General features: G+C 39.1%; 3 protein-coding genes across 4 annotated transcripts; all 3 read left to right on the top strand.

Annotated features, from left to right (window-relative positions):
• Nucleotides 1-6,278: 6,278 nt before the first annotated feature.
• On the top strand, nucleotides 6,279-8,296 carry LOC308440385 (cell division control protein 42 homolog). Its single transcript, XM_080942468.1, has one exon. The coding sequence runs from the start codon at nucleotides 6,343-6,345 to the stop codon at nucleotides 6,916-6,918; it is 576 nt and encodes a 191-aa protein (XP_080798594.1). The 5' UTR covers nucleotides 6,279-6,342; the 3' UTR covers nucleotides 6,919-8,296.
• A 1,475-nt stretch (nucleotides 8,297-9,771) lies between these two features.
• On the top strand, nucleotides 9,772-13,918 carry MED7 (mediator complex subunit 7). 2 transcript variants are annotated; one of them, XM_080942389.1, is made up of 3 exons: nucleotides 9,772-9,901; nucleotides 12,281-12,451; nucleotides 13,020-13,918. In XM_080942389.1, the coding sequence occupies exon 3, from the start codon at nucleotides 13,037-13,039 to the stop codon at nucleotides 13,736-13,738; it is 702 nt and encodes a 233-aa protein (XP_080798515.1). In that variant the 5' UTR covers nucleotides 9,772-9,901; nucleotides 12,281-12,451; nucleotides 13,020-13,036; the 3' UTR covers nucleotides 13,739-13,918. The 2 variants fall into 2 exon arrangements, with proteins under 2 accessions (XP_080798515.1, XP_080798516.1); XM_080942390.1 differs by lacking the exon at nucleotides 12,281-12,451 and having other exon boundaries at nucleotides 9,782-9,901.
• Nucleotides 13,919-19,259: 5,341 nt separating this feature from the next.
• LOC308440073 (ADP-ribosylation factor-like protein 5A) lies at nucleotides 19,260-24,248 on the top strand. Its single transcript, XM_080942008.1, has 2 exons — nucleotides 19,260-19,634; nucleotides 20,395-24,248. The coding sequence occupies exons 1-2, from the start codon at nucleotides 19,490-19,492 to the stop codon at nucleotides 20,805-20,807; spliced, it is 558 nt and encodes a 185-aa protein (XP_080798134.1). The 5' UTR covers nucleotides 19,260-19,489; the 3' UTR covers nucleotides 20,808-24,248.
• Nucleotides 24,249-25,031: the final 783 nt, after the last annotated feature.

Raw genomic sequence — 25,031 nt, 5'->3', positions numbered from 1 at the left:
TTTATTGTACAGCACTCTGAGCAGGGGACTCCCTGAGCAGGGAACTTCTCTCTGAGCAGGGGGACTCCCTGAGCAGGCGATCTCTCTTGGTGCTTGCCTGGTGGGATCTCCCTCCACGTGGGACTTCCCTCTAGCAGGGGTCTTCTCTTGAACAGGCAATCTCTCTCGTCAGGGCATCTCCGACGTGGGAGAGAAATGCACTCCTATATATGCCTAAGAGACTTGTGTTGCTACCTGATTGGTGCATCCTCCAGTAGCTCATTCACGTGCCCCCGAGATTGGGCTATGACATATGTGGTATTTGAGCACTGAGGGGAAGGGTTTTTGTAGGCTGAATAATAGGCGGGAAGCTGGCGCCATCTATTGGCACCAACGGCTTCCTACATATATGAGTACATTGTTGCTATCTTCAGACACACCAGAAGAGGGCATCAGATACCATTACAGGTGGTTGTGAGCCATGTGGTTGCTGGGAATTGAACTCAGGACCTCTGGAAGAGCAGTCAGTGCTCTTAACCACTGAGCCATCTCTCCAACCCAATGTGCATCTCAGAGTGGCCTCTAACTCTTGATCCTCCTGCCTCTGCCTCCTTTAGCAAATCCTACCAGTGTGTAGCACCACCACTGGCTGTTTTGTTTTTGTTTTGTTTCGTTTTTAACAAAGCTAAAAATCCTCTTGCCATGAGCTCCAACCAATGAGCACATCATTCTCAAAATGAAATCTTACACCTGCATAACAATGTAGGGACTGAGATTTACAGTTTTATCCACAGTTTCTATAACCTGAAAGCAGCTAGGATGCTCTTCCCCAGGTGAATGGATAAGGAAGTATGTTCACATGATGGAATGTTATTAAATGTTTTTTTAAAAAAGACATAAAGAAATGGAAGAATCTTAAATGAAGTAGCAGGAAACACTGTATATGATTCCAACTATATGATATTTTAGGAATAACCAAATCATTAAGACAGGGGATGGAGAGATAGCTCCAAAGTTAAGAGTACTGACTGCTCTTCCGGGGTTCCTAAATTCAAGTCCCAGCAACCACATCGTGGTTCACAAGCGTGTATAAGAAGATCCGGTGGAGCCCTCTTTTGGCTTGCAGGCATATATGTAGACAAAATGCTATGTATGTAATAAATAATCTTTTAAAAAATCATTCAGACAACAAGAAGGTCAATAGGTTGTAGTGACTGCAACACTGTATCTGCAACTCCTAGGCCAATAAATCCTCAAGGTATCAACACTGGAAGATCAGTACATTACAAAACCCGTAAAGTCTAAGGGCCCTGTCACCCCTGATAATAAGTCCAATCTTCAGATGTGTTGGGTGGTGTAGACAGCCTTTCAGGGCAGCATCAAACTAAATATGGAACCCTTCCTTGATTAAAATGGTCATATTTTGTCTACCATAGATTTTTCTTGTCCTAAATTTTATTGTTTAAAGTTTTAATTAAAATATTACTTGCCTTAATTATTGACTTCTGACCCTGTTCTTCCTTTTTGATTGTTCTGGAGAGTAAACTCAAGGTGACCAACAGTACCACAAGCTACATTCCCCTTAATCAGAGGCAAAATGGACCCTGATATGTTGCGATACTGAGACCAGGTAGTTTGTCTTTATACACACCTGATATTCAGGTGACATGGAAGTCTTTTCTTCCTGCTTTCACTTTTATCTGTATTCCATCTTTCACTAAAAATAATCTACAGTGGCTATGTTCGAGATTATCTGAGCCAGTGACCGGGTAAGGCAACAACTTAATTACAGCCGCACAAATAAAACAGGCTCACAATTACAATTACGGCTTAATAAAAACTGGGGAGAGATGCAAAGAAAACACAGGGAGCCATGATGGTGGAATAGAACCATCTAGCACTTTTCAGGTCCTGCATTTCGAAGCAAAGCAGAAAATGACTTCAGTTCCTGCATTTGGAAAAAAGCTAGAAAATGACTTCTCTGTGAGATGGGTGCCTGAGGTCTATTATTGGATAGCCAGTGGAGAGACCCAGAGAGCCTGGCTATCCGAACAGAAGGTGAGAAATAACATATCAGCATTAAGCAGCCTGGCAGGGCTGCGTGGGACAGATGGAAAGTGGGAGACTGTGGGGGAGATGATCATAGAAGTCACACAGCCTGAACTTACCTAATGTAGTTACTGCTGCCCCCTGCTGGTAACAAAATGTAAGGAGCAAAGCAAACTGACCCTCTGTACCAGGCTGTACCAGGTTGTTAGTGATAAGTTTGTTTACACCAATAAAGCAACAGCAACAAAAACAAAAAAAATTATTATTATAGATTGAAACTATACTGTATATTTCATAGGAAAACTCATTAGCAACAATTTCCACTGGAAGTACATCCTTTAGATTATATATAATTTTTATTTTTATATTATATTTTATTTATATTATATATACACTATATGTATGTATATATGAATGTATGTATATGTATACATAAAAATGCATGCATACATAAATATGCACTATTTGTTACTATATATATATATACCATATTGCAAGATATAAATAAGCAGATGCTGGCCACAAGTATTTTTATTTGCTAGCTTGTAATTCTGCTGAGACTGAATAACAGGCCAGAAATATAACTGACAAACAACCCATATATTATTATTTATAAATATGCTTTATATCAATGACACCACAATGCCAGCAGAATCAGTGAGATTTTGAGGTGCTGAAAAAAAAAAATATATATATATATAAACCCTACCAATCAAACAAATAAATGGAACCTTACCTAAATATGCATGGAAATAAATTTGCCCAAAGTTAGAAATTTCAAAGAAAATCTTAAAATGATAAAAAGCCTTTACAATGTTTGGGTAAGCATAGGTTCTTAGATAGGATGCATGGAGAAGGAGACATAAAAGAAAATATATGAAAGGCTGGAGAGATAACTCAGTGGCTAAGATTGCATATTGTTCTTGCAGGCAACCTAAGTTTGATTCCCACATGGTGGCTCACAATCATCTGTATCTCTAGTCCCAGGGGATTCAAAACCCTCTTCTGGTCTCTAAAGACACCAAGTGTGCATAATAAAACAATACATCTTAAAAAATAAGAATTGATAGGACTTCATTGAAGCTAAAACCCCTGTTGTTTAAAGGATACTATTGAGAAAAGTTAAAAGATTAGCTGTAAGTTCTAAATAATATTTATGGCACATATATCAATTAAATAACTTATTACACCTAGAGTATATGTGAGTGTATATGTGTGTGTATGTGCTCATACAACTCAATAGAGAAGGCAAGCCAATTTTTCAAAATGAGTGAAAAAACTCAAGCAGTTTTTCAAGATGCACACAGAAAATAGCCAAAGGAAAGATCCCTAACACCAAATAATGATGAATTAAACCATGGCTCATCTATCAGGGTGGCAAAGCAACAATCTAGCTAACAAGATCAAGCTGAGATGCAGAGCAGTTACAACCCAAAGGTTTTAACATGACATTCACGTGCTCCTGTGCTTGGGGAGAGGCCATGAATGAGCATGCTACAGGGGGTGCACTAGTTTCCTTTCAGACTCTAACTCCAGACCATCATGGAGACCTCGGCCTTGTTCCAATCGCTGAATCCATTATCCCTGCAACATTCACATCTTTCTATATTCACAGCTGATTGCCAAACTCAGCATCTGTCACTCCCCAAAGTACTCTCTGCAAAGCAGCTGGCCTTAACTCACACCATCATCACATTGTTTTGTCTCCACAACCCTTATCACTATTCGAGGTCCTTAAGTCTGCATCCTGTTTGTCTATATCTCTCCATTGGGAAGCTGGATATAGGTCTTTAATCTTTTAAAACAGTATCTGGCATGAGATGGAGAGACACTGTAAAGACGTACCGAATAGATGTGTTCCTCGTTAAATTTAAGGTTTAAATTTTTCATTCAGATTTTGCAAATGCAGTCAATATTACATAAAAAATAAGTGTTTATTACAGCCATATTTTCACCAGCTCCTATCATGACATGGATTTCTTAAGCACTATTCCTTTGTATTTTACTGAAAAGAACACCAAAATGAGACTCAAAAGGCTGACATTCTACCTTGATGATGTCACTAGCTTTAAGACGCTTGCACTTTGGGCCACATCCAGGATTTTTATCTCAGGATTAAAAAAATAAGTGCAAAAAACCAAACCTAAGTGTGAATTGAGATGCTCACAATCCAGTGATTATGATAGCAAAAGCTGGGAGGAAAGTACAGTCATGATGCAGAGCTATGGCTATGTAGAAGGGGTTTATCTATTAAAGTCACACAATAGCTTCATTTGAAACTGATGACCACATAGTAGTCCTCATTATCTAAGGGTTTGCTTTCAATTGCTCATGGCCAAATATGACATAAAGATACCAAGTGGAAAATATAAACTTATATTGCACTTTGAAAGGTACACCGGTTTAAAGAGCATCCAGTCTGGTTTGCCAATGGTGTGAATTATCCCCTTGTCCAGAGTATAGATACTATTATATGTTACTTGCCCTATAGCTTCTTAGTAAACACCATAAATGACCAGATTTATCAGATTTTGTTACATTACTGTTGTGTTTGTGCTCAAACAATCTTTCTTTTACTTAATAGTGACCCCAAAGTACGAGAGGAATTAATCTGGTTATTTGCATAGGTCAATAGGAAGTCATAAAACATTTCCTTTAAATAAATTAGTGATATGATACTTAGAGACCACACTTACAAAATTTTATTACAATATGTTTTCATAATTATTTTATTTCATTGTTAGTTATAGTTGCTCATTTACGAATATGTACTTATTCATAAATTAATTAGGTGGGTAAAATAAGACTTAGTATCTACAGGGTTAGGAACTATCTGTGCTTTCAAGTATTCACTAGGGATTATGAATTATATCCCCTCAAATTACAGGAGACATTTTGTTATTTACTCAATAAATATCTCTTGAACACTTGCTCATCTTAGACACTGTTCTGGGTGCTGACAATACAACAGTAAATTAAATGGGAAAAATTTCTATGCTCATCAACTTGTATTCTGATGGAGAATACAACAGAGTAATTATGCTACATCAAGATGATTTCAGTTGTAGGCAAACCCTAAAAAGGAATTTTCATACATATTAAAGGGTTTAGGAGACCATCATTTTGTAAAGCTTTCTATAGTCCATGATAGGGGCATTAGATTTTATTTTATATGTAACAGAAACTGCTTTGGAGAAATTTGAACAGAATCCAATCTTTGGTCAGGGCAGTGTGGGAAGAAGATTACGAGGGACAAAGACACAGTGCGGAAGAAGATAAACTATTTGGGAGGTAAGAACAAATGACAACAGAGTCATAGGTGTGGTGGCAATTTCTCATATCTGAAACACTGTAAAGTAAATCCAATGCAAGAAGTTGGTATGGTGAATTCAGTGCAGTACTGGAGGAAGGGGGAATACTTTTTGCAAATGGATGCAGTGCATTTGAGTAAAGCTCAAGTACAGAGTTAGCGCCTGAAGTACAGAGGTGATGGGGTTCCAGGATCTGAATGGTATTACCTATGTCCCATCACATGGATGACTTTTGACTGAGAAGTGGCTTCACAGCTTTAAGTCCCAGGGTGATCCATGACCAAATAGGGCAAGTACTGAGCCAGATAGAGTACAGTGAGGACTGAAAATAACACTGCAAGTCTCTGGTGTAGGACACATAGGGGTCAGGGAAACACTTGATTCAGGCATGTTAAAAATGGATGGATTCATTCAAAAGGAACATTGACGGGGAGGGGGACATGAAAATGAAAAGATAACAAGCCAATTAAAAGTCACTGGTAGTTAGAAAAGGGTTGCTCTTACTTGGAACCAGAGACAATCTGAATCCAAATATTGATATGGTAGTTGACTTTAAAAACTAGAAAAGTTCCCCCTCCCCACCTCCAAATTCTCACAGCCTAAGCTGGCTTTAAACTATGTAGCTAAAATGACCTTGAGTTTCTGAACTCTAGATCCTTCTGTTTTTACCCCCCATGCCTTTAACATTCAGATCTTGCAAATACAGTCAATAATAGACAAAACTAAGTGTTTATTACACCAATGTTTTTAACCAGCCCCTATCATACATGGCTATCCCTTATGTAGTACTGAGGATGTCTTATATGTATTATTCTAGGCAAGCTCTCTACCAACTGAGCCCTATTAATTTATCTTTGGGTGATGGCTAATCTTTAGAAGCAGAAAAACAAAATGGCATTTTCTTGTAGCTGGCAGATAAAAGGACAAGAAGAGGCCCCGGCGGAGAAGCTGAGGTCAACATCTAATTTGACATATTAAAAGTGGATACAAAACTATTTCCGCCATGCAGACAATTAAGTGTGTTGTTGTTGGTGATGGTGCTGTTGGTAAAACATGTCTCCTGATATCCTACACAACAAACAAATTCCCATCAGAATATGTACCAACTGTTTTTGACAACTATGCAGTCACAGTTATGATTGGTGGAGAGCCATACACTCTTGGACTTTTTGATACTGCAGGGCAAGAGGATTATGACAGACTACGACCACTAAGTTATCCACAGACAGATGTTTTTCTAGTATGTTTCTCAGTGGTCTCTCCATCCTCGTTTGAAAATGTGAAAGAAAAGTGGGTGCCTGAGATAACTCACCACTGTCCAAAGACTCCTTTCTTGCTTGTTGGAACCCAAATTGATCTCAGAGATGACCCCTCTACTATTGAGAAACTTGCCAAGAACAAACAGAAGCCTATTACTCCAGAGACTGCTGAAAAGCTGGCGCGGGATCTGAAGGCTGTCAAGTATGTGGAGTGTTCTGCCCTCACACAAAAAGGCCTAAAGAATGTGTTTGATGAAGCAATATTGGCTGCCCTGGAGCCTCCAGAACCGAAGAAGAGCCGCAGGTGTGTGCTGCTATGAACGCATCTCCAGAGCCCTTTCTGCACAGCTGGTGTTGTCATCATACTAAAAGCAATGTTTAAATCAAACTAAAGATTAAAAATTAAAATTTGTTTCTGCAATAATGACAAACGCCCTGCACCTACCCACATGCACTCATGTGAGACAAGGTCCATTAGTATGACCCCCCTTGCCCTTCCAGTAATAGTTCATTTCCAGTAATTATGTATTGTCTGAAAAGCAATGAGTGCTAGTTTTTGTTTCCTTGTTTAAAACCAAACAACGACAACAAAAAACCAACAATAAACCCCCCACAAACATTTTGTTTTGTTTAAAAGCAAGGCATGCTTGTGTTGACTGTAACAGACTAATTCAAACTGTCAAAGCTGCTCCCTGGTTCCATTTTGGAGAGTAATCTGGGGCATCTTAGTGTCTTTTGTTTTTTTCATCAACCCTTTTCTCCGTTTGGGGTGTGTATGGGGTTGTTTCTTAGACTTGTATTTTAAAATTTGTTAACCAGAGGACAGCCTGTGGGGCAGGAGGACAGATTATTTCCACATTCCACTCCCTAGGTCTAGTTTAGCAAATATGTCCCCACCTGGTGCTCTTAGGAAGGAGTATAGAAATGCCTCGTTTAATAACGTACTCCTTCTTGAAAGTTGCCTTTTCTCTCCACCCTTAAGTGGATCCAGTCTTTGATGAAACTCATGAAGGTGGGTGGAAGCTGTCTTGCCCCTCTTTCTAGGATGCACTCTCTATGTGACTGTGACTTTAAAGGGTATTTGTTTGCCATTTGCTGATTTAGGGAGGGGGAATAATTTCTAACTTCTTTCATTGATAAATGAAAAAAAGTATTGCACCTTTTAAAATGCACCAAATGGATTGAGTTCCTAATTAAAAAAATAAGTTCTTTTGCCCCTGTGAGTCATTTTCTTATATGCTTAGCATAGATTCACAACTCACTGTGTAGTGTTCCTAGATTCAGCTGAAGACCTGGTACAGAGGGTTCCTCAGGGGGATGGTGTTAGGAAACACATCATTACTGATGATTGGCATCTCCTTTCAGGTGATGAGGTTACAGACCTGCTTCATTAAGAAGCTATGAGCATGTGGGGTGGGGAGCATACTTTTAACCAACATGGGGACCAGTCAGGGCTATCCCCCTTTTTTCTTTCATGCCTATAAGGAATCCTTGAACAACTGGCTGAAGCTCTCTCAAGAAAAATGGTGAGAGCCTTGTTGACTCTTTATAAGTGTTAATAGAGACTTTATCAGATTATTTTGTTTGCAGGTTCCAGTTTTTAAAAATGTTTAGGTAATCTCCTTCCCCAGTCCTGATCTTGTGAATTCATTAGTGCCGAACCGATGCTTTCTTGTGTCTCAACTCTTTGTATATGAATTCTTTTCAGATGTATTAAACAAACAAAACCATTCACAAGTGAAAAAAAAAAAAAAGGACAAGAAGAAAGGTAACTGCGTTTTCGCTGCTTGCTCTCATTCTCACTGGCAGCTTCCTCTGTTCCATTGCTGTGTCATTCCTTTGCCAGTATTAGAGCCAAACTTTATTGGAATTCCAACATAGACTGAAGACCAACAGCTCTCTAGGAATCCCCCAGGCCTCCAATGCCAGGTGGGGTCTGTTGAGACATCCAGCCTCTTAGACTGAGCAACTACAGGACTCTCAGGCTATCGGGTCTGAGACAGCCATTGCTGAACTACTTGAACTGCATCTTATAAGCCACTCTAATAAGTCATGTGTGTGTGTGTGTGTGTGTGTGTGTGTGTGTGTGTGCACGCGCTCGTGCACGTACATATTCATTCTATCAGTGTAATAATCTCTAGTACACTTTCAGTAAGAAAACACCATGAATATAGGAAAAAGCAGAGTCCTTACCTTTTAGAGATTCATACTGGACTAGAGACCAAATGATGGAGCGCATCTAATTGTGGAAGATGGTGATGAGTAGATGTTCTTTTGCTTTTATGCCTGCAATTCTTCACATATTTAAAGGATGAAACTGGGACATTCTTGTTTGTGTAGCAGAGCTGTCTTATCAGAACATTCTTATCTCACTTTTAATTTTCAACAAGTATTCTTAAGACTCCTATGAATTAGGAGATCTGTTAGCAATTCTATGTGTGTGTGTGGGGGGGGCTAAGTGGAAAGTTTTCTTGCTGGTCCTGATGATTCATTTCTGTACCTCTGGCTTTCCTGAGGCTGGGAAGAAACATTTGAAGCCAGGCTGGGCTACACAGTAAAATTGTCCACTCCCTCCATTTTAAAAAAATTACATTAAGTTTTCTTCACTTATCAATTTGTGGGGAAATAATTCCTAAATGAAAATAAAAGTGAATAGAAGGGAGAAAGTGAAAGTTTAGAATGCTATTCCTAGTCATGTTCACAAATATACCCACACATAGATACATACCTATATATGTGTGTGTGTATATATATATATATATAATACATATATATATATATAATAGAGTACAATCTTTTTTAAAACCTTTTTTGATGATGGGTTAGCATTGATATAATTTTAAATATATTCTTATCTGTATATTGACTTATATAAGGCAAATATTTAATTTTAAGATACTTATATAAAAATGGGGGGCGGCGAGGGATGGAATTACTAGTGAGTACTTTCTGCCACTAACAAAAAGTACAAAGAAGTACTCTCCTAAACTGACAAAAAAAAAAAAAAAAAACAGACAGAAGATCCTTTCCCGTGAGAAGCGGGAGATGCAGAAGTGCGCATGCACGACATCTTTAGGGCGGGAGTAGGACCTGCTATAGGACAGGCTTGGTAGCCAATTAAAGGCCGGCGTCAGAGGCTTCTTCCTGAGAAGGCAACCGGAACTTGTGCTTCCGCTGCGCTGAGAAAAAGTCGCTACCGGAAAAGCAAGAGCTGCGGTGAGCGGGCGGTGGCGGGTGGCCACTGCAGTCTGAGTCTGTCTCTCCACCCCCGCTGTTGCGTCTTTTTCCGCGTGGAGCGCCGAGGTACAGCCTGGGAAGCTGGGGGGCTCACCTTCCTCCCACGTCCCTCAGTGGATCCTCCCCCCGGGCCTGAGGCGGGCGGCTGGCGGAAGGTGCGCCGAGTGCCGCTCGCTCCGGTTTTCTCGAGGACCCGACGAGAACCCGGACTGGAAGTTGGGAGGCCCGAGTTCTTGTCCCCCCTGCCACGGGCTTTTAAAGTGTCGTGGCTGTAGCCTGTCCTGCCGCCATTAGTAGCCACCTGTGAGCTCCGGGGCTGTGGGGAGGGAGAACCTCAGGTGGATCCGGATTCATCCTGTACCAGGTCTTCCGAGGGGTCCCAGTCATAGGGATAAAGTGAGCCAAGTGTTTGAGCTTGCGACCGCCCCCCACCAAAGTAAACGCTAGAAATTGATTTTTTTTAGGGTTAGCAAGTTATGACCTCCAGCGGCTTTGAAAAGTACAGTTTAAACCGGTGATGAGCGGTTTTTGTAAGGTGGCAGGCTCTAATACGGGATGCTTAAGTTGTGGGGGTTTGCACTTTGGCGCAACAAAACAATACAGCTAAAAAACGGAATACAGATTCCCGTTGTACAATGTACCCACTTTTGCACATTGGGAATTGGCTTCTTGACTCTAAAATCAAATTGGGAATAGTTGTGCTGTTATTAAGATTTAAGTGAAGATGCAGGCCACTTAACAGAAACCTTTGGGAAACAGCAGGTTCAGTGTGGGTGTGGCTAAGGGAAGCTCAGATCCCTAACTTAGAAAGCCCTCAGGGCACGAAATTTGGGCCGGTGTTGACTTTATGTGGCTGCAAATAGAGCGTAATATCTGAACACACTGAAATAGTTAAGTTGGACAATCTGAAGAATTTGAAGTAGCTTCCCTCAGATTTAACATATTCCAGGTGTTCAGAAACTGCCCCTGTTGTTGACAATGGTGTTACTTTGAATTTCAGATCAGTGTGCAAAAAGCACTCAAGAATCTTCTCATTGTATAATGTATTTAAACTCAAATTGGGAAAAGCAGAGGATATTTTGACCATATATATTGCAGTGTTGGAATTTAGGCTTTAAATTTATGCAGAAAAGATGTAAAATGCTAATGTGCTAATAAAACTACTATACTCATAACACTGGGCTTTCTTCAGTAACCTTGGAAAATACTAGAAGTATAAAATTTAACAACGGTGATTTTTGTCAAGATGTATAGAGAATTTTAAGTGTTAGGTTTTGGAAACCACTGTACAGTAGAAAGCAAAGTGATTTGAGATTGATAGACACCATATGTAGTTTGATTATGGAAAAGAGTAATAAATAAGGCATATGACATTTGCATATAACTGTTCTTTCCCACTCAGACATGAAAAAAATAGTATATCATGTACCATGTAAAAGCACCCTAAATACAGACTATTTTTTCTTAGTTTTCAGAATATATGTTTGTTACACACACACACAAACGTGTTTTGATCATGCTCACTTCCCCACTCTAATACCTCAAAGACCACTACCATATCTTACTCCCAATTTTATATATTTTTAAAATATTTACTTAGTTTTTAAAGATGGATCTTTAGCGCATGCTGGCCCAACCTCACTATGTAGTCCCAACTGGCCTTGAACTCACAGCCATCATAACTAGGGCAGTTTAGGTCCTTTAAAAATGTTTAAAAATAACAGTAAATAAAATCCTGTGCCAAGCTTGTGGTGGACTCTGCTGCTTGTTTTCCCACTTTGTATGCTTTACATTTGACAGATTACCTAGAATATGTGACTCCTTAATGCTAACATTTTCTAAACAAGCAGAACAGAATGTCTGGCAGGCAGCAAGAGTGCTCTTTAACAGGTGAAAAGGACTCGAGATTAAAAATAATTATAGGACTTTCAAGTGAGGCTGTTTCATGTTCTTAGAATTTCCTTCATAGACAAAGTTTGTATACCTATCTTGGATGTATAGTTAGACATTGTTTCATGGCTCTCACTTCTGTTATCTTCATTGCAATGAACATGGCATACAGCATTTCTAAGTGATTCAGTAAAGCCACAAACCGATGAAAGCCTGCAGTCTTGGGTGAATAGACAAGTATTGTGAAGAAGACATGGTACCAGGGAGTCAGTGACTAAATGTGTAACTGGTGATCCTACAGGAAAAGTGAACTTGCCATTGTCCACTATCAGTTACAGAACTTGCCTTTATACTTAAATGTTGGAATCATAACTCATGCTATCACAAAGTGGACATAGGATAGACCTTTTTAGAAGGCAGTCTTTGGTGTGCAACTTTCTGCATTTCCCCTGCTCATTGGTCTAACAAGGAAGGTTTTTTTTTTTTTTTTCATCAGATCTTCATAAAGCCATAGCTTTGCTTTATTTTTCTCTTTGTTTCCTACTCTTCTGCCAGGATCACCTGTCCCTCTAGGGTGAAATTAGCACACCTGTTGTCTTGGCTGGCCATTGAGTTCTCAATTTTCAAGGCATACTTCCCATCAGGAAGCTTGGAGATAATATGGTGTGAACCCACAATGAACTTCTGAACATCGTAGTTGTGTTAATCAGGCTGCTCTGGCTTTAGGTTGGTACTCTTTTCTTTTATCAGTGAAGTTTTATGGCACAATGACAAATGTTACAACACCCTTCCTCTCACACCCTTTTTTTTCAGTATACTTTTCTCAGGTATATTTTTGAGAAATTGAGAGGTCTTCTGACTCTGAAAAGGTTCTTTTGTTTTGTTTTTGTTCTTGCTGTTATTGTTGGTGCCTGCCTTCCACTGAAATGTGGCCTCCATCTGAAGGTTTTTTCTTATGCCCCAGTAGATACCCAGCTAATGTGGGCTGCCCCAGCTTCCAGTTCCCTTATATTTTCTTTATAGATGAAAAAGGTGTAATTTTTGTTTTATTAACTGCTGTTGAAAGCACCAAGGAGAAAAAGGAAAATATATGGGTGTTAACATAATATTCAATTAGAAAAGAATTGATAGCTATTTCTTGTTGTAAATGCTAATTTTAAAATCTAAGATCATCTTGTCTTGGGGTGCTGTACTATCAGAAAAAGGAAGAACATATTCTGATGTTACTAATTAGGTGCAGCAGTGGGGAGGTGGTGTGCATGATTGCGTTCTGAATTGTGTTCTGTTTGTTTAGGTTCTTGATTGTCTACAATGGGTGAACCACAGCAAGTGAGTGCACTTCCACCACCTCCAATGCAGTACATCAAGGAGTATACAGATGAGAATGTTCAGGAAGGCTTGGCTCCCAAGCCTCCCCCTCCAATTAAAGACAGTTACATGATGTTTGGCAACCAGTTCCAATGTGATGATCTTATCATTCGCCCTTTAGAAAGTCAGGGCATTGAACGGCTTCATCCTATGCAATTTGATCATAAGAAAGAACTGAGAAAACTCAATATGTCTATACTGATTAATTTCTTAGACCTTTTAGACATCTTAATAAGGAGTCCTGGGAGTATAAAACGAGAAGAAAAGCTAGAAGATCTTAAACTGCTTTTTGTACATGTGCATCATCTTATAAATGAATATCGACCCCACCAAGCAAGAGAGACTTTGAGAGTCATGATGGAGGTTCAGAAACGCCAGCGCCTTGAAACAGCTGAGAGGTTTCAGAAACATCTGGAACGAGTAATTGAAATGATTCAGAATTGCTTGGCTTCTTTGCCTGATGATTTGCCCCATTCAGAAGCAGGGATGAGAGTTAAAACTGAACCAATGGATACTGATGATAACAGCAATTGTACTGGGCAGAATGAACAACAAAGAGAAAGTTCAGGTCATAGAAGGGACCAGATTATAGAAAAAGATGCTGCCTTATGTGTGCTAATCGATGAAATGAATGAAAGGCCATGAAGAATATTCCTTTTTTTCCTTTTAGTAAATAGCACCATATATTAGTTTATTTTCTCCCAGACAGTCTAAAGATATAAAGAGACTTTTTTTCAATTGAAATGCTTTAGGTGGTAATTTAACACTAAACATAGGCCAGCAAGTATATTTGAGTAATTGCCATAAAAAGCTGAATGTTTGCTATTGTTTGGGATAGTCCTATTTTTTTGGAATTGGAATAAAATCTTGAAGTAATAACAAATTGTCATTCTTGGGGAAAAAATGTTATTTGCTTCAAGGCTAATTGTGAAGTTATAAAATGTTTAGACTTAATCAAAAACAGTATAGAAAGTTTATTTTCCTGATGACTATTCCAATAAGCTCAGTATCCCAGCTTTTCTCCTCATTCTCCATAGAATGTCAGGGGTTCTTCTCCCCCACAGTCAAGTAATAAAGTAATATTACAGTCCAGTTTTATGAGAAATGTGCATACTTTGCCTTCGCATACAGATACAGGCTTCCCCAAGTAGATACCTCTATTGTGCAGGTATTTTTTAGTCTCAACCTATATTTTTTTCTGGTATGTGTTTGTTAAGATTGTATCCTAGTCATTTAGTCATTATACCACCCTCACAAGGGTCTTGCTTCCAAAGTAACCTAATAGAATACCTTCTCCAGTTTGTATTCTTTTCAAACGTGTAGCACAGTTCTAATCACATACAAAGTTACCAACTGCTCAGCCAATCTTCAGTCATTACAGATGAGGAAGTAGAGGTTCAGAGAGTTTGACTTAATCAACTGATAAGTAGCAGAATCAGATTAGAAAGTAGGTATTCAGTTTCATAGCCAAAGCACTGACTTCATTCTCTGTCCTCTATTCTGTTGTACTGAAAATCATAACTAGAGCTACTTCAGTTTTCTAATCCTGAGATCCACCCTTATAAAAAACTCATGACACTAGACTGAAGAGGACACATTTGTAGATTGGAAGAATGGCTTTTTAAACATACTGAGAGGCATGGTTTGTTGGTTAAAACATCCATATATTAAGATGATGTTTGTGATTCTATCTAAAATCCGTCTTAGTAGGTAGTGTTCCTAAGACTCGTTAGAATTCAAATTTAACATTTATGATTTGGTTAGGCCAGAGTCTATATGGGATAAGAAATTGGCTTGGTTTTGTTTTGTCCCCTCCCCCTTTTTTGGTTCCTTGTCTCCATCTGGTGGTAAACTTACTGTAAATCTGTTTAATAGACATTGAGAGTTAAACGATTTCTGTTTCATACATGTCTGCTGTGGCTTAACAGTAGTCATAGACAATAGGTAAATGAAAACACTGCTCTAATCCAATTTTTATATATAAACAGTAGGCATAAAAAATGGACACTAAAATTTGAACTTCAATTATTCGGGCACTTTGTCGTTATGGGGCCACTTAAATGTAAATTTCTACACTGTGGGAGCTTAAAATCAGGTAGTAGTAGATTTGGCTGATGAGCTACATGGTCTAATTTTAAATCCTGAAACATCATCACAGAGATACTAATGTAAAGCCATTTGGCATGGTTGAGGGAGAGAATGAACTCTGAAGTTGTCCTTTGATTTCTACATTCATCACACTGATAATAACAGTAAATACCCTACAGAAGTAACGACAAAACCTGCATAGCATTATTTTAAGAATTGAGATAACAGCTAATATTCTTACCACTCATTAAACGTTTTACTTAACTTTGGGCATTTTTGAGACAGTCTTCCTATGTAACCCTGACTGGCATAATCCTGCTGCCTCAGCCTCAGGTGTTGGAGTCCTAGGCAGGTGTCACCATACTCAGCTTCTGCTTGTATTTTTCATTTGCAAGTAATGGAACATTTATGGGCTCAATGTGATGTTTGCATGCAAGTATACTGAGTTTTAACTTTAGCAAACCATTGACATTTACTATTAAAATTTTAAGAACTGGATTCATACGGTAATGTGATGATGCTATACCAATAAGTGGCAGTCTTGCTTAAGTGTATGAGACTATAGCCAGTTGCAGAGAGGACTGAAATGAAACCCAGAGGCACTGCTTATGAACTGTTCACTCAACCTCATTCAGAACTGAATTAGGCTTCAGGTATCTGCTTGGTACCTTAGTATTGGGGATGACTGTTGAAACATACCCATAATGCAACAGGAAGTAGTTGCTAACAACCTAGAATCTCAGCATTCTGGAGGGTGAAGCATGTAAGAGGGTAAGATTTTCTGGCCAATATTGGCTACTTTGAAAGACTTCTTAAAAAGCAAAGTACAGCACACAAAAAAGCTACCTTTAACAAACAAACCTATAATTTTAGGATCTGGGCTTTACTGTTTTATCAGCTGTGTAGCTTTGATTTTGTTTATTAATATCCACAGATGTTAATTTTCATTAACCCAGGCAGTTACAGTAGTCCTCCCAGAGTAATCCTGAATTCAGGCTTCAGGCTAACTAGTAATATGATCAGAATCATCTGATCTGAAATGGTTTGTGGGTGCTCCAGAGTCTAGGTGGTACTTGAACCTAGGGCCTTATGACATTACTCCTTTTGGGAATAGGTGACAAAAAAAAAAAAAAAAAAAAAAAAAACTTTATCCTAATGCATTTAAAGATTTGGGGAAAGTGGGCAGATTCTTAGGAAATTATCAACTCTGGTAAACCTAAATAGTTCTTCAAAGATTCTAATGGGGCATGGGGAGGGAGGACAACATTTGGGATGTAAATAAATAGAATAATTAATACAAACAAAGACAAAAACTAAACTACAAGTGGAAGTGGAGATTTCACAAAATAATGTTTCAGGTTCAAATAGCTTCTGTGACAAGGAAGACTGATAAACACTGCTGATATATAACAGATCCCCACACATGCTTGTGAGCATACACAAAGAATAAAAAGTTTTAATCTTACTCTCAGCGAATAGACAAGCAAAACATTTCCCAAGTATTATACAGCTAGTATAAGCAAAACACTAAGCTGAAATGAGTAATGTGTTTTTTGCTTTGTTTTTAAAAGAATATTCATGGTCAATTTGCACTTCAAGGATGTGGAATAGTGAAATAATGTAACCTGCTAAGTAATGGGTTTAGGAATAAAAATTACTTTTCTCAATAGATTTAAAATCAATGAGAATAAGGATCCATTCATAAAAAAATACGAATTCAAAATAGCAAGAATAGAAGAAGGGAATTTCCTTAAATAATAAATAGTAGCTCTAAAAGAAATCAGCATGTGTTTATGTCCAAGGTGAAAGCCTTTCCTTTGAGAACAGAAATAAATCGAAGGATGCCTGCTATCAGTTTCAAGTTTGTCTAGATTCTCTAACCAGAAAAGCATAAAAAATAAAATACTGAAAAGGAAAAAACTAAGTGATCATCACTTAAGAGAAAATAACCCTCAGTATAAATACTCTCATATAATATAAAGATAATGGATTAGTAAGCAGTTACTAATTGTTGCAGAAATGTTAATACATTGCATCAACCAAAATAAAAATTTAGACATCATGGTATGTAAAATAGCTTTAATAATATAGAAGACCTAGAAAGACATATAGAAATAATTGAATTTTGTACAGAATACACTTTATTAAGAATATTTTTTAAAAAACTATAAGTAGAAACAAAATATATTTATAGATTATAGTTTATAGTCTGAGCTTGTAAAGAGGCCAAATTTATCCTGAATTCATTTGTAGCTCCAATACAAGTTAATAGTCCTCCACCATATTCTAAAACTTGATAAGCTGGTTCTGCAATTCATAGGTTTTGTTAAAAGGACCATACTGTCATTGAAAGAGAATAAAGGAAGGGATTTCCCCTGCATGATATCAGTATCTATCATGCTATTGTAATTAAAGCAAAGTGTTGCATTGGCAGAAAGACAAATAGACAACAGGAACAGAACTGAAAGCCAGGAAATTTATGTCTGGCATTTTGAAACATCACAGAGATGACATTACAAAAGAAAAATGCTGAATTTTCAGTAAGTGGAGTTGGAATAAAGCCTGTAGAACTTGGCTCCAGGAGAATTAAAAACTACAAAGTAGCTATTACTTTTTATTGAAGCAAAAGTTATTTATGCTTATATTAAAAGAAATGGAATCACAGTTGGGAGAGAAGACTCATCATGGGAAAGAGCTTTCCACTAAGCCTGACTACATGGATTCAATACTTGGACTCCAAGTCTGGAAGGAGAGAATTTTACTCCTAGACATTGTCCTCAGACTTTCATGTCAGGGGTTAGGGGGAGGGCCAGCCCAACTGGACCAAGAAGACTACTGGCTTTAGGATACTTCAGCCATTTTTTTTTTAAGCTGATAAAGGCAAATTTTTTTTAAACCTCTGAATAAGAGAAGAAATACTAAAAATACAAAATTACTATTCACAAAAGAAAAGATTGGTTTATTCCATTACAATAAAATTACATTGTGCTCAAGAGCTGGAGAGATGTCTCAGCAGGTATAAACACTTGTGCTTCTCTAAAGAATCCTGGTTCAGTTCCCAACATCAACATGGTGGCTGACAATTATCAGTAACTCCAATTCTAGGGGCTCTGAGACATTTGACTTCTAAGGTAGTAGCTATGTACAAAGTACACTTATATATGTGCATGCTTGTATATCCACTTACACACAAATTTTAGAGGAGAGGAGAGATTGTTGTATTCACAAAAACAAACCATACAGTGAATGCTTTAGTGTGGGGGAAAATTTCAACAGATGAAATCAGTAGAGGACAACATCCAAAAGAGATAAATTATTTGTATTAGTCACTATGAAACAGACAGAAACTCAGCAGACTGGGTAAAGGACTTAAATATTTCTCCAAAATTAAATTTAAATGCCATATAAACAACTGGTTCTTGTTAGTAACCAGGGATATGCAAGTTAAAAACCACATGGCATGTTTGCATATCTCTACCAGTTTGAAAAAAAAAAAAAACAGTAAAAAACAAACGAAAAACCCACAAACAGAAAAGTCAGTCCTGGCAATACTGTAGCTCAAGAAAATTTTTGATTTTTTTCTTGAGGCAGGGTATTGTTTTGTAGCCCATCTTGCCTTCAAATTATGTTCCTTCCTCAGTCTCCCTGTTTGGATCACAGGTGTGCACTATGTCATCCAGCAAAATATATTCTATATGCTGTTGGAGAGACTCTTTGGAAACTAATTGGTCATTATTTAACAAGACTTCAGTTAATTTATGCCCCATGATCCATTAACTCTGCTTTTGGAAAGACATTCCAAAGTCTCATGGATAGCAGCATTTATGGATGAGAATGTTTAGGGTGGCATTGTATGTAGTTGAAGAGGAAACATCTAAAATAAAAAAGGATAACAACTCTTCAGAAGTCTACACCCATGTTCATGAGTGTGCTTTCATTTCTTCCTGAATATCTTTCTTAATCCTAGTGCTTTAAACCTTTTAAACTCTTAAACTAGCAACAATGTTTTAAAAAACCAAATGGGCCCCGCCCCCGTCCCTGCCCGAGCCGCCGCCGGAGAGGAGCTGGGGGAGGACGGTGGCTCGCGAGGCTCGAGCAGACAACGCGGCGGCGATGTCCGCGAGCCAGGCGAGCGCCGCGGCGGTAGCGGCGGGGCCTCGCGCGTGGCTAGGCGGCCTGGGCTGCGGCCTCCCCGCGGGTCCCTGGAAGCGGGCTCGAGGCCGGCGCGGGAGCAGAGGCGGAGGCCCCGGCGCGTCCTTCTGCCCCGCAGCCTGAGCCCGGGCGGCTGGAGGGCTCCGCTGCCCGAGGATGGGAATTCTCTTCACCCGGATCTGGAGACTGTTCAGTCACCAGGAGCACAAAGTTATTATTGTTGGGCTGGACAATGCTGGGAAGACTACCATCCTTTACCAGTTTTCCATGAATGAAGTTGTACATGAAAGACCCCCGGAGGGTATCTTCCGTCTGAAGAGACCCCTCCCAAGGAGCAGCGAGACCACTCACTTCGGATGCAAGTAGCAAGAGGTTTATTTACACAGGTACCTGTGGGCACACAGTCTCTCAGAGGACTTGTGCCCCGGACAAAGGGGCAGTCCCCTTTTTATAGGGCTTGGGGGGCAGAAGCAAGGTACAGAAGCAGAAACATAGCAACAGGGTTTTAATTGGTTAGTTTAAATGTGGCCAGGGAGTGAGCCCAAGGACATGGCTCTAAGGAAACAGCTTTTGATACCAGCTGGGGCTGCAGCTCCTGAGAATAGTTGCCTTGGGCTTATCTAAGTGTGGGAACTATGGCAGACATATGGCTCCAAGGACACAACTCTTGGTTCTAGTCGGGGGCTGCAGCTTATCTGAAAGCTGGGCTTGTCTGAATGTCTTCTGTTCTTTGTCTATTGCTAGCTGGCCGCCCACCGGTATCTTGCTTGGCCACCTGGGACCCCGACCCAGCCTGCACAGCCTTACAGACCCAAGTTCTCAGAAGAGGAGGGCGGCCTTGGCCCCTCCTTCGGGACAAGGAGTTGTTTTTCGTCCTTGCTTTAACATGTGTGGCGGGATGTCCTTGCCTTGGTCCAGGTGGTCAACTGCAGATATTTTTGTTCTGACAGAGACTGGGCTGTCCTCTGGCTCACTTTTGTTTCAGTATTTTTTATCCTTGCCTGCTCTGGGCCTAGCACGAAATGGCGTTATTGCAGCTAAAGCAGGAGGGGGTCTTTCAGTACATACATCTCCTACAATAGGAAGCAATGTGGAAGAGATTGTGGTTAACAATACACGTTTCCTGATGTGGGACATTGGTGGCCAAGAATCCCTTCGTTCTTCCTGGAACACTTACTATACTAACACAGAGTTTGTAATAGTTGTTGTGGACAGCACAGACAGAGAAAGAATTTCTGTAACTAGAGAAGAGCTCTACAAAATGCTAGCCCACGAGGACCTAAGAAAAGCTGGGTTGATTTTTGCTAATAAACAAGATGTTAAAGAATGCATGACAGTAGCAGAAATCTCCCAGTTTTTGACGCTCACTTCTATAAAAGACCACCAATGGCATATCCAAGCATGCTGTGCTCTTACTGGCGAGGGGTTATGCCAAGGACTTGAATGGATGATGTCACGGCTGAAGATCAGATGATCTCTTCTGACCCTTCTCATGGACTCTGTATAAACAAAGTGCTAGACTTTATCTGAAAGCTGCAAAAAATGGTTTAGATATATTTATAATAAACTGACCTAAGAGTTTTCTATAAGAAGAAAATTAAGACCACTTATTTGAAAACAAAGATGAAATGTCACCACCTGGTTTGCTCTCATTCCTCCCAAGCCTGTGACTGGTATTTTCTCATGGTGAATCCTCTCAGGAAGTGGTAGAGCTCTGGCAAATACAAAGAGAGAGGAAGATATTTGAACTTTGGAGCTTTATTTCAGCGTGACTCTCCCACCCTTCCCCAAGTTGAATGTTCCCTTTTAATTACATTGAATCAAATACAAATCAGCACAGATACTGTTTCAGTTTTTAAAAATGTAATATTATGGAAAGTATTTTGCTTAAAGTTGAATATGTATTGTGTATATACCTCAAGTTCAATGGCTTTGATTTGTGTTCTAAAGGAAAGCAAATGACACAAGTTAATGATGACTTGTTACTCTCCTGATGCCACCAGGTGCCACCTTTGGTGTTAAGTGTCACTGTTTAGTTTACCCTCTGTTCTCTGTGTTATCCTAACAAGCCAGCCCCAACCCAGAATCATTAAGCTGCTTCTTAAAAATGAAACGGGGGAAAGCTTGACATTATATAACTATTTTTGTTGCTCAGTAATACAGATGGAAATCCATAACGCAAGTGGGCAGAGAATCTACTAGACTCCTGGCCGGCTGTGGCTGGGCAGAATTACACAGTAAACAGTTGTCCGACTTTCCCTTCTGTTGGTCCTGATGCCAATTCAGCTACTATTCGGTCATTCATAAATCGTGATTAAAATGATCAGGTAATTTTTAATTGAAAATCATGGTGTGAGATATATTTACCCAAAGAGGTAGCATCCTATAAATAGTAGTGATTAATTTAACTATAGCCTTTTTAGGTATTAAATTATATGATAAACAGGTAAAATGAACTTAAGAGTAAACATAAAGCATAGTTTTCAGTGAACATTAATAATTTCTCAATTTGCAGATTAGTACCTGCAAAGGTATCTTCTTCCATTCCATAAACTGCCTTGTTTAATTGTTAACAAAGCAAATATTCTGGATGACTGCAAAAATTTGATTGAAATTTTGACGTATTACATTATTTGTACTAGAATTTGACCTAAAGCACCTTTTATATTTGTTAACCTTTTAAAAATTTAGTTAAAATTGAAGTATTTCTGTCATAATTATAAACAAAATTATTTTGTCTTTTAATATATTCTTGGTGACTCTATAATCCTTTTGTGCTCTTAAAATTTGAAGGCTAATCCAAACTGTCAAGATTTAGGATATTTAAGAAAAGATTTAACTAGTTTTAGTATCAGACTTTAAAATTTCCTAAAGAATTTGGTAAGAAATAGAAGTCCATATTATAAGCATTGAGGAAACTTTGAAGAATCTTTAAGTAAATGTAAGCCCCTTAATGACTGAACCTGTCGGCTCTGTGTTTGAGATCTGTGCTGTACAGCTCCCCCTTCAGCAGGTCACGGCTCCCCGCCTGCTCTGAGGGTCGGCCCCCAATCTTAGGCTTTGCAGTGCTAAGTCCTGTTCGTGTGTTCTCACACTTGTTCAAATCATGATGAGAATTGTTCTCCTGGGTATTAAAATCCCCCTTAAAGTCTCAAATCTACTTTGTAGTTTTGTCAAAGACAAATAGTCCCGTAAAGCCCCCACCTACCCCAGATTGTAGCTGTTCAGCTTTTAATTTGAATGGTCATCTGCATAGCTGCTGTGTCATTGCTACATCAGTTCAGCACACAGCACATCCTGCTGCTGCAAGGCGTTGGCTAAGATTTACTCCATTGTTAAAGTTAGCTTAGTGTAGTCAGTTATTGCCGTGACATAAAGCATGCAACCTTACCGCATTTACAGACTATGCGAGCTTGGGGTTTTTTTTTTTTTTTTTTATTATTGTTGTTGTTGTTGTTTTCTTTTGTTTTGTTTATAACTCTTTTAGATTAAGCCTCAAAAATATTTTCATACCTGTGTACTTGTACATAAAAACGAAATTATTACCGAGTAAAAGATTTAATATATGAAACTAAAAAAATAAAAATAAAAATAAAAAATAAAAAACCAAATGGCCCCCATTGGCCTAGCCTAGGTTCTAGAGCCAACAGACCCAGGCTGCTTTTAACTTTGACCAGAGAAGTGTCTTCTTGCAGTGTGCAGCAGTCAAAAGGAGAGCTGCATAACCAGGTCTTGCTAAGAATGAGACTGAGTGCTCATCTGTGAACAGTACATCTATATTAATGGCTGTTCCCCTCCCTCAAGGATCAAGGAACATTTCAGAAAAGGGGATAGGAAGAATCTAGGTGTTGGGTGTTGTCTTCTGGACCCAAGATGGCTAAGACAGTCATGAACTCAGAGCATCAGTGGTTACCAGAAAAAGATCTATGCAAGGATCAAGCCCGCCAAAATCCAGCACAGATGGGGTAAATGATCTCCATTCTCCCTCTTTACTGAATAGCCTTTGGCAGTTGATAACTGAGAGGGGGAACTATCAACTTTTTGTAGGATATGACTGCTTGTAAGTTATCCAAGCTCCAATGGTGGCCCACACCCATGCAGATAAGGATATCACTAACTTGTCTTAATGGGTTATCAAACAAAACAAAAGCCTCATGATGCATTGAGGGGGACTTCTTGAGGATATGAGGAAGGTGGAAGGGGACCTTGGGGAATAGATAATGATCATATTTCATTATGTACTTTTATGAAATTCGAAGATGAAAAAGGAGAATGGGTAATTTGAGGTTTGTCCAGTCTCAGAGACACTGTAATAACAACCTACCTGTAAGGACACAAATAGCCAGAAAGTATTCTAGACACACTTAACCAAATGACAAATGTCCAGTTAATTAAATGACAATACACCACATTTCACATGATTTCATTCATAAATTGTTCAAAACCAAGAAGAGCTATATAAATAACTTTGAGACTTGTGTATATGCAGTGAAACTTTTAAAAAGACAAGGAGAGGGCTGGTGATTGGTGCAGGTGCTGGAGTGACAGTGTAGCATGCTAAAAGCCCTGGGCTTGAGCCCCAGCACTGGGGTCAGTGACACGTATCTGTAAGCACTAGGGAGTTGAAAGACAGAGAAATTCAAGGTCATCTTAGGTTACATGGGGAGTTTGAAACCAGCCTGGGGTATGTAAGATTGCAAAAGAAAAGGAAAAAGATTATTACCACAAAATTGCAATATCAAGGATAGTACCTATAGAAGGAAAGTACCATGGTCAGGAAGGAACAGATGACTTGGAGCGAGGCACTAAGTAGACTTTAGCAAAGTGATAATATTTTTGAGTCCAGATTACTTAAGTATTTCTTTCTGGGTAATGAATAATCCATAAATTTGTGTTTATACAACATTCTATTATAGTTTCCATTAAAAATTTTAAACCTTAAAGTCATATTGTGAAATCGTTGTCCAGCCCTTTTATTGGAAAAATACTGTCTGTCAAGAAGATTCTGGCAAAGACGTGGATATCAGAAAAATTCTTGCTGCCAATGGACAGATAATGTGGATTAGGCATTTGGGCAAACAGCTAAGCACGATCTTGTAAAGTGGATGTCTTTTTGATCAGAATAAAATGGGCATGTGAAGCAGGGGACAAACTAGTAAAATGAAATGACAAGCTTAGAAGGTATCTTATCAGGATTGATTGATGGTGAGTGTCTGTGAACTGAAGTGAGAACTCAGCTATCTGAATCTATGAAACTCTCAGGTGGGCAGAGAGACAAGAGCTATACTGGAGAGCAGTCTAAAGGACCAGGCAGATCCCTCCCTAGCTACACAGCCTCTCTGCGCAATACTGGAAGCTTCATTTTTAAGATGAGACCACAGATAGGACTTCCCACCGTGAGTCACAGCTTAGCAGAGTGTTCTCACTTGTGGGCACTTTTCATCCTTTGCAACGGTGAACTGATGAGGGGCAGTCTTTCCAGTGCCCTCTCATCTCCTCCATGATGAGGGTATTTGCTTTATCCAGTAGGATATGATTTCTCTTAGAAGACTCTTGACCAGTGAGTCTGACAGCTGAGAAGATAGCCTGCCTTCTTGGGCCACTGTTTCCTGTGTTTCTGGGTAAAGCTTCTTTTTGTTCAGTATGGAACTCCAGCCCATGGAATGGTTCTGTCTACATTTAGGATGTGTCTTTCCAC

Source organism: Micromys minutus (genome assembly GCF_963924665.1).
Source record: "Micromys minutus genome assembly, chromosome: 31".
In the NCBI taxonomy this organism is placed as follows: Eukaryota; Metazoa; Chordata; class Mammalia; order Rodentia; family Muridae; genus Micromys; species Micromys minutus.
This window is presented reverse-complemented; position numbering and strand designations above follow the sequence as displayed.